The sequence below is a fragment of the Manacus candei genome, unplaced genomic scaffold (genome assembly GCF_025592945.1).
Source record: "Manacus candei isolate 608988 ecotype Guabito, Panama unplaced genomic scaffold, ASM2559294v1 h1tg000011l, whole genome shotgun sequence".
In the NCBI taxonomy this organism is placed as follows: domain Eukaryota; kingdom Metazoa; phylum Chordata; class Aves; order Passeriformes; family Pipridae; genus Manacus; species Manacus candei.
Genome location: NW_026138059.1, coordinates 19,696,181 through 19,706,316, shown reverse-complemented (window position 1 = coordinate 19,706,316; position 10,136 = coordinate 19,696,181). Strand labels below are relative to the sequence as shown.

The 10,136-nt window shown below is 40.6% G+C and overlaps 1 protein-coding gene across 2 annotated transcripts in view; it reads right to left on the bottom strand.

Moving 5' to 3' along the window:
• The window catches only part of SMAP1 (small ArfGAP 1), an 89,104-nt gene that overhangs the window by 1,043 nt on the left and 77,925 nt on the right, over window positions 1-10,136 (bottom strand). For both annotated transcript variants that reach the window (XM_051777734.1, XM_051777735.1), the window contains 2 exons: window positions 1,883-2,051; window positions 912-1,243 (listed from right to left, as the gene is read on the bottom strand). In XM_051777734.1, coding sequence (XP_051633694.1) covers window positions 912-1,243; window positions 1,883-2,051 — 501 coding nt within the window. The remainder of the gene's footprint in view (window positions 1-911; window positions 1,244-1,882; window positions 2,052-10,136) is intronic.

The window sequence follows — 10,136 nt, the reverse complement described above, 5'->3', positions numbered from 1 at the left end:
TGGCCAAAAGCAGTCCTGCCTCCAATCAGCCACTCAGTTAAGAGTACATTTCCCTAAAAATGTTTCTCATTAAATAAAAATACTGACCCAATCTAAGTTTCTAAGCCTTTTTCCACGCTACCAGCTTTTCTGGAGCCCTTCACTCACCATCATACACCAGCTGACAGGCTGCAGCACTTGGTGTATGTGTCACATCTGTATGAAAGTTCCACTAAGGAACTGACACAGCATGTGAAGGAGATGGCTGATGTGGTTGGTTGGTAAGAGTTTGCTTTCACAGTGTCAAAGCTAACCAAGAAAGTTATGGTTAGAGAGATAAAGAGACACGAAAGCAAGTAATATAGGCTTGTCTGCACTTGCAACTCCAGATTTTTTTTTTGTTCTTTGGAGACCTCATAATCTTGAATACACAAGTTTTTATAGAAATTGTCCATTTAGGTGGCAATCAGCAAAGAATGAGGTGGGTTTATAAACATGAATGTTATCTAAATCTAACCATTATTGCTAAAGAATCTACTCAAGATATTGTAATTCCTTAAATGAATTAAATAATTCACATGAAATTAAATTCATGTGAATTTAGCACCTGGTTAAAGGTGGGAAAGAGTTCGAAATTCAGCACATTCATTTCAAGTATGGTGCAAAACTATTCATACTCTCTACAAATATTATCTAATCACTGTAATTTTCAGTGCTCAATGTAAAAACAACTTTGAGAGCAAAAATTATTCTCTGCTTATGTTACCTTTAATTGAATTATTCACTGATTTGCTAACACATGCCTCTGAGCAGTTCGTAGTCCAGCAGTCTGTAACATGGCTACACTGCACCTTCCTCCTACAGCTAAACATTTTGAACCTGAAAAGCAGCATCTTTTCTAAAGCACTCTTGTCTGGGAAGCCAGTCTTTACCTGAGAGAGGTTCCATTGAGCTTGTTGGTTTTGTTGCAATCCATACTTATTTTGTGGTGGTGTGACCATCTGTCCCACCATTCCACCTTGAGGTCCAACGACATTTTGAGGAAGTCCCATCACACCAGTTTGTGCAGTACCAGTAAATCCATTGGGCATTCCCATTCCTATCATCACGCCTGTGCTCTGTCCCATGACTGGCACCGATTGTCCCATCACGTTTCCCATCATCCCAGTTGCTGCTGGCACAGGAACTCCCATGGCTGGAAAGCCTTGAAAGTGAGTTGATGGTTGTGTGGTAAATGGCATAGAAGATGACCCCATGAACATACCTGTACCAGAGAAAGGAAGATTTCAGCAAAAGCATTTTGTGATTTTCCTCCCCCATCCCCATAGGTCAGAAGTGCACCAAAATAATTTCAAAGGATAAGTGTATCCAGTTGTATGTCAGAGCTGTCAATTTACCTTCTGTTAAAACTGAAAATTTGCTTAAAACTTTGAAAGAAAAGGGACTCACCACAAGATTAACTGCCAAGAAGAGTTTGGCAAATCCCTGTGGCCAAACAGAATCTTTTAATTGCTGTATTGGAGGTCTTTGTTTTTGCACAAACATAGCTAAACCCAAGCTCTGACAGCTCCATACAGATCTTGGCAGCTGCTGGTTGCACAGTGGAGACTCAGATCTTCAGCAATGAATTAGATTGCAGAAGATGAGTTCACAAATCTTTCAGTAAACTGTACACTTGATAATTTGAACTGCTATAAATAAATTAAAATCACATACCGTATTTTTCTTTAGCTTCCGTATTACATTTCAGTAATTTTTCTCAGTTTTATAAAAGGTAAAATTAAAAATCTTCATTTGACTGTAGTTAGCAGGTAGCCAACCTAAGCTTTGTATTTGTAGAAGACAACTGTTCTAGGTAAAGCTTAAACTAGGACTGCACAGAAACCTTCACAAAATTATTTACCTGGAGCATTTTGCTGCTGCATGGTTCCTGTGCCATACAGTGATAAAATGGAGTCTTTGGAGAGTTGTTTCTTTGCTGACTCTTCGGATTTTGTTGTTTGCTCAGTAAATAGATCAAGATCCCCGGATGCCGCAGACAAGGTAGCAGCTGCTGGTTTAGTGGAAGTGCTCTGGGAAATAAAAGTCAAGACAGACTACTGAATGAAACTGGAAAAAGACATTATGTTAAATATTTACTGCACAGCCTTGCTCCTCAATCAAATAAAATCCTGCTCGTTTACAGAAACTAGATTTTAAGTAAATGAGGATCTAAAAAGATGTGGTATGACTAAAGATAAAAAAGCAGTGCATATGATATGGAAACACCACCAGACCAGATGGAGGTTACAAAACAAAGAAAACTAAATCCTCGACCAGCTCCAGGGCGTACACATACAGATTATTCATTCCTGTTGCTTCTACATTTTTCATCAGTGAGAAGCATAAATCAAGAGCTGGAGTTAGATTATGAAAAATAATTAGGAAATCAATAAGGAGATTACAATTCACATCTCATTAATCCTCTCAAAGGCAGAATAGATTAGAGAAGAGCTAAACCAAAAGATTAAGTGCTTTGAAATGTACCTTTGGAGAAAAGGTAGAAGTAAAATTTTGGTTATCTACTTAAAGTAATAAAATTTCTAAAATACAATGTGTATAATTGGCTTAGAGTTCTTTAAACACATTTCACTTATTGAGAAAACGTAATTATCTAAAACTTATTGTAGTATGACTGAAAAGCTAAAATACAGGCAGGCTGGCAGGCTTTTTACTGCTCTTACACTAAAATATTTTGTAAACAAATTATATCCAGGTGTCTCTCAGTGCTGTTATTTTGTTGTTTGTGCACTTAAGTTCCATATGGGGGGCCTCCTTAGGGAACTAGGCAATATATGAGTTCTTGTTATATTCCTTAAAATACACAACTCATCCTATTAAAAGTATGAACTTTTAAAGCAAGTCAACTGTATGCACAGTGAAAAAGAGCCAGGACTGCAAAGCATACTTGCATTATGGCCTTATTTTAGTCCAACTAAATGATCCCCAACTGCTTAGCACACACCTGCCACATCCCACAGCATGTGCGAGTTTCAGCTCTTTCCCACACTAAAGGAAAATCTTCCTTGGACTACCACTGTGAATGAACTGGACACGTAACCAGGTCCATCTGTCTCCTGTCAACACACACCCAAGTTTATCAGAGAGACAAGAGGACACCACAAAATATTCAGTCTGGAACACACTTATAAATCTTCCTTAAAGCAAGAACCTCCACCTTCTGGTTTTGCTGACTATGCCCCAAAAAGTCCACTATGCTCACACAAACACCACAATGCAAACATTCAATTTGCAGCTTCAGAAAACACATCTGACTCCTGAAGTACTACAACCTCTAGTTTAAGGCACTGCCACAGATCAGGGAAGAAATAACCACAGAACAATTCTGTTACTAATTAAATTTGTCAGACCAAGAGAAAGGAGCTTAGATTCACATAGTTGATGGTGAAAAATCTCCAAAACCGCTGCAGAAAGGGAAGATAAAAAAAAAACGAGAAATGGGAACTTTCTGGCAACTGAAAATCTGCATTTATACTACAGCCAATTTGGGCCAAAGTCACTAGGACTTAGTGAGCAACAAAGAGTGGGCTGACAGCACTACGAAGGGAAAGCAGACAGAAAAAGATGCATGAAACCTTCTCTCTGGCCAACGTACACTTAAACTATCAATTTCTTCCTACTAAAAAAAACTGCTGCCTCTTACTACTCACAAGAATTTCTGATTGCAAAGCAAAGTCAACTTTTTTTAAATAGGTAGTAGCCCCCAAATAGAGGAAGCCCCCTCTATTTGAGACAATTCTTTATCAGGGTGGCATGAGCAGTCTTTAAAAATACCACAGTCAGATTTAATGATACATTCAGGTAAAAGCCCATCCTGAACAGCAGTATTTGTTTTACTGTGCATACAGCCAGGAAGTCCCAGTATTGAATTGTTCCATAGGGACATGGATCTCCTTCCATGGCGTCTGCCTAAGACAGCCCCCCATGTGACAGCCACGCTCAGCAGACTGAAGGAAGGAGGACACATAAGCAGTGGAAGTGGGTGAACAGAGGTGGCTTCCCCTTCACCGCCTGCGCTGCAGCAAGGAAGGGGTTTGCTTCTCTCTAGAAGGGAGAGCTGGAGACCTGGAGGACTGATCATGTTGTGTTTACATCCTAAATGAACATTTAATGTCTCTTCATTCAGTTTGGTTATGGAAGATCCTCAGAGGAGCCAAAGGACTGAACAATCACTCCCTGAAGTGTTCATCAGCTGAATAAATGGAAGGTAATGCAAAATACATGGCAAGAAAACAACAGGTGGCATTCAAGTAAAAAAAAACAACCAACAACACTGACATGATTTTCAGGTATCTAACACTGTCATGCTTCCCAAGGCCTCTGTAAAAACACACACCTGGCATAGATATAATCATTTTCCTACACACAGTGCTCTCAGTCAGTCATGCCAAAACTAAATGCTCAACAGGTGCTTAAGGAACATGCCACTCAGTGGTTTCACGATATTAGTGTAACAGAATTTTTCAGAACTACTGGAAGTCATCTCTGATATGCTTCAAGTCTAAACTTAAATAATTTTTGTCATCGATAGCTTATGTATTACCAATAAAAGGCAATACCCATCCAGAGGAAGTTTTCACTGTGAAATATTGGTTATATGTGTCAGGACCATAAAATATGGTAGCTGAATCTGACACTTCACACTTGCCATCTGACTGCACAAAACAGCATGTGGCTGACAAGAAGTTTAGATTAATGCATGAGACTAAAAATAAGTATTTTCATTTTGTCTTTTAATTACCAAAAGACTGCAAAACAGATGATAAGATCATTACATCCTCAACATTTTATGTTGGTCTGACAGCAGTAACAGTCCACATGGCTTTTGTCCATTGCTGGTGGTCCTGTCACTGGGCATACCTGGCTCTGTCCTCTGCACCATCCCATCAGGTATTTGTATACGTTGACGAGATCCTCTCTCTCCCAAGTGGATGCTAATCCTCAAACAAGGTCCTGCATTCAGAGAAACTAAAGCCCTTTTGTCACCAGCAGCTCTGCAAGCAAATGTTGGCAGGCAGCATCAGCGCTCTCCTCTTTACACCCTTTCCCTTCACTGGCAAGACTGAGGAGAACACCACTTGGGCCCTGTACCCCTCACTAACCACCTCCAGGGGTCTGCAGTCAACTCTTCCCTCCAGATCATCTCTGACAGTGTCCACATGGAAGAAGAGCAAGGGGTGACAGAGGGCTGAACAAGCTTAAGCATTCCCTTCACAATATCCCAGATCCAAGACACAGGCAAGCAGAAAAATCGTCCAGACAACAGGTCAGCTCTGCAGACAGGGTGCCCCCCTGCCCCCTGCAGCAGGGAGCTGCCCACCACTATCACTCGCCTCTTCATCCTGGTGGCCTTGCATAGCTCAGCATCAGTCACCTCAGGTGCTTCATTTGAAAGCAGCCCTTCAGCTTTGAGGGCTGTGAACCACTTCCACGGTAGGAAATCTTCAGGTGGAGCTGGAGCCCACTTTTTCAAGTGTCAGAAGTCACCAGTCCCATTCTTCGCCTACCCCAGTGCTCGCACTTACTGCCCTGCCAGGAGCAGACTCTGCACTCCAGTGCAGTCAAGCTCTGGGGCTCTTGAAGATGCTGAGTTTCTGAGAAGATCTTGTGTATCCCTCATCCTTTCTGATGCTGCACAGCCTGTTCACTTCCTGCCATAATTCCTCCCCTGGTGACACAGTTCTTGAAGAACAGCACACTTCCTGTGGGAGAGACCATCTCTCATGGCCTCAGAGAGAGGCACCAGGCACTCCCCACAGCCTGCAACCTGCAGGGCTGCATCAATCATCCAAAACTCTGGGTCAACCTCTGCCCTGACAAGGACAGATGCTCCAACACCTACAGACTGAAAGAGAGGTGGCAACAGTAATGAAAGAGGGAAGGGGAGAGTAGGACATGTGCAGTTGAGTGAAGAACTGCAGGAGACAAAAAAGCACATGTGCACTTTCCTGCTACTTGAAGGTCTCTGGCTGGTATCTACAACAACAGGGATGGGCTGTAGAAAAGCCAGGCCTCTACTGCTTTCCATTTATATGGTGATAAATAATGGTCCCACACAACAGTCTTAATTTCTCCCTGCTGACCTGCATAGGGAAAATACAGCCTAGCACACCATTATTCTTATGTAAGCAAGTTAGGCACAAAGTACATTATTAAGGTCTTAAATTCTGTGTACAATTCTTATCCTCTTTATCTTTTCACTGTCAATGCACTTGCTGCTTATTTCAGCTCTTCCTGTTTTTGATCTTGCATATTTTTGTTTTAGACATCTAGACAGTTCCATTAAAAATAATCAACTGTTATTTCCCAGTAATAACTGATGAGGAAATGAGCACTCAACTATATTCAGTTCACACAAAAAAACCCACTAAGAAATCTCATCTCTTCTCTTGATTTTAGGAATTATTAGCAACACCTGAAAAAGTCAGATTAAGATTTCTATCACTTCCTAAGATCATTTCCAAAAACATACTTAACCTTAAAATAAGATTAAAAATTCAACTTTATTTCTTGTTGCATGTCCAGTACTCAGGACAAACAACGCAGCATTTTCTTTGCAATCAACCTTTTCTAGGTTTGAAGACCGTTATCTCCCCTGCAGTCTCATTTCTAACTCTTTCCTCAGATTTTCCTTCTCTAGAACTTTAAATAATTTTCCTTTCCTCTAGACTGTCCAGCTGACCCCTTCTGGTTCTGGAATATGATGGCTGTTGTTCCACTATGTTCCACCTAAGGTGTTTCCAGCACCAAAGAGAGTATAATCACAGAATCATAAATGGTTTGAGCTAGAAAAGACCTTAAAAATCATCAAGTTCCAAACTCCCTGCCATGGGCAGGGACACCTTCCGGTAGACCAGGTTGCTCAAAGCCCCATCCAACCTGGCCTTGAACACTTTCAAGGATGAGACATCCACAACTTCTCTGGGCAACCTGTTCTAGTGCCTCACCACCCTCACAGGAAAGAATTTCTTCCTAATATCTAATCTAAATCCACACTCATTCAGTTGGAAGCCATTCCACCTCGTCCTATCACTAGATTGTCTGATAGAGTCCCTCCCCATCCTTCCTGTAGCCCCCCTATAAGTATTGAAAGGTCACTATAAGGTGTCCTTGGAGCCTCCTCTCTTCTCCAGGTTGAACAACCCCAACTCTCTCAGCCTGTCCTCACAGGAGTGGTGCTCCATCCCTCTGATCATCTTCATGGCCCTCCTCTGGACCTGCTCCAAGGGATCCATGTCCTTCCTTTGCTGAGGACCCCAGAGCTGGACTCAGTACTGCAGGTGAGGTCTCACATGAGTGGAGCAGAGAGGCAGAATCACCTCCATTGACCTGCTGGCCACCCTGCTTTTGACGCAGCCCAGGATGCGGTTGGGTTTCTGGGCTACAAATGCACATTGCTGGCTCAGGTCCAGATTTTCAACCACCAGAACCCCCAAGTCCTTCCCTGCAAGGCGGTTCTCAAACCTACTCATTGCCCTACCTGTACCCATGTTTGGGATTGCCGTAACCCAATTTGAAGGAATGAACCTTTTACTTTCAGAGACCTGAAAATGTAAAGAGGGGTAAAATAAACATGAGCAGAAGCTACAAGCATTTCAGCTGATCATATCTGAACAGGACTAAACAGCTCTCAAGTAAGACCCTGCTTAAATAACACTCACAATAAAGCAAACTTCTGAAATAACTCATTTTTACATAAGAACTGAGAGCTTTGACACATTAACATCACCACAATTTGTTAACAAGTTTAAACTTGTCTGCTGATCAATGGCAATCATGTCAGGTACATACACCTGACCTCAGCAGAAAATGAATATTTAAGAACATCTAGTTACCTAAAATATACCAGCACTTTACATGAAAATTTGTCAGGTATGAATCATGAAGAACATACACCATTTCTATAAAAATATACTTTTGTAGCCACTGAACCAGTTCTGAGCTCCCAACACAATACACTTCAAATCAGGCACACACACACAGAAATTCAAAAAAAGTTTAAGTTGACTGAATTTTAGTATCCTTCTTGGAGAAAGACTTACATTAAATGTTTCAGTGAATACTTCCAAACTTATAACTCACAGTTCTCCCCTTCTCCTCCTCCCTACAAGTTTCACTGATGAATGAAGATCACACTTTTGCTGGAAAACACACCCATACAAAGTTTGAATTAAACTCTGGCTAAAACCAGTTAGGAAATTAACTATCGGTAAGAACAACAGACCTTTGCTTAGTTCCTATACAGTGTTAGGCAACAAACCCTATTCTAATAGCCGTAATTTAGTTCTGCTCACTTCACATGAAAAAGCATCACTTAACGTACAAAATGTTCTTTTTTCCTTTTTCCTGCCTATGAACACTGCACAATGGCTAAATTTGTAGCACATGTCTTTTAGCTACTGTAGGAGCTGGATAAGGTAACTCTTCTTAATTCCCCTTCAGTTTGCTTATAGACAAAATTCTAGAAAAAAAGTTACTCAGTCACGTATTGTTCTTTACCAGTCCTTTACAAAACCAATACTTTGCATCTGGCTATGCTGAACAGCAGAAAAATATTTTAGTGTTTTTGAAAACTGTGATAAAGACACATATCTGAAAGCAGAATGAAAATGCATACGATCCTGGACGCTGAAGTCATATTTGAAAAAGGAGAAAAAAATACTTTTGTTTTCACTTGAAAATCATGTCTTGGCTATGACAATGGACATAAATCCTAAGGTTTGCAGACATCATGTTGTTTCAGTCTCATAATAAAACATTCAAAAAGACACTTCTGTGTTCCACAGTGCCATAAAACCAAGTGCATTTAGCAGTAAATGCTGCCTTTCAAGTTAAGTTGGAAAACAAAAGCAATCCTGTGAAAACTCAAGGGTCATACGTTGCTTCTACAAATCAGTTTGAGGAGCACCATTACATTCCCTTCTTCTTCAAGGCTCTCAAATCCCACTGTGGTATCTCAGACACACCTACTATGCAGAACATCAAGTGAGAAAGCAAGCCATGCTATTCCACATTTGATCCCTTCTACTTCATGGGGTTTTTTTATTTCAATACATTCTGTTAATAGATACTTGGACAAGTTCAAATTAAAGATTGGCCATGGATTTCTACTTTAAATTTTCCAATTCCAAGCACAGGAACTGAATGTTAGGGTTACTCAACTGCTAGTCTGAGTTCGTGCCCACTTTCCCAACTGCAGTCTCACACAAAATAATTACACATCATAATCACACCACTTTTTTACTTCAGAAATTTAAACAGACCGAGTCTTTAAAACCTTTCATTATAAGGCAACCTTTCCAGTCTGTTGTATTCTCCTGACACTTCTCTAAATCCCATACAACTTTTATCCACGTTACAAGGTGAAAGATCTCACAAAATACTCATACTGCTGCCAAATGAGAGGCTCCTCTCCAGCCTCAGTTCCCAGACCACACACAGCTGTCCTGAGATGCAAGGTGTTGTTAAACCTAAAGCAAAACAGGTATTTCCTTTGCCCCAGTTCACCAAGCAACCCATGTAATCACCTGTCTTCTGCTACCTACCCATGTCCCTGCCTCTTATCTGGGGAGATTATCTGATTATATTACATTTTCTTTGAGATTACTGATTAAAAATGGAAGATAGCCAAGCATTAAATCTTGCAATATGCCAAAAGGATCATGTGCTTGATAAAAAAAATGCTTGATGAAAGTTCCATTTGTTGCTCCTGATTATAGAATTCAGAAAAAAGAAAAATGTCACTAAAAATCTAGACAGGTTTGTTTACAGCAAGTAAATATATTCTGACTTTCTAGTACACAAACAAGATGATACTTACCAGATACTGAGAATAACATTATCCTTGCTAGCATTTTTTAATCTATTTAGTAAGTCATGGGTCATCTACTGCCACCAACTGCAACTCTTAGAACGCTTCCATTCATACTGTCTCTATACAATCCTAAATATCCACTGGTCAGATTATGTGACTAATATGTCTGTTCTAGAACAAGCAGCAGTCACAAGCATTGAGGCCATGTTACTGAGAACACAGCTGCGATGGGCAGGGCACATCTCAAGGATGAAGGACCACCGCCTCCCTAAGATCTTGCTTT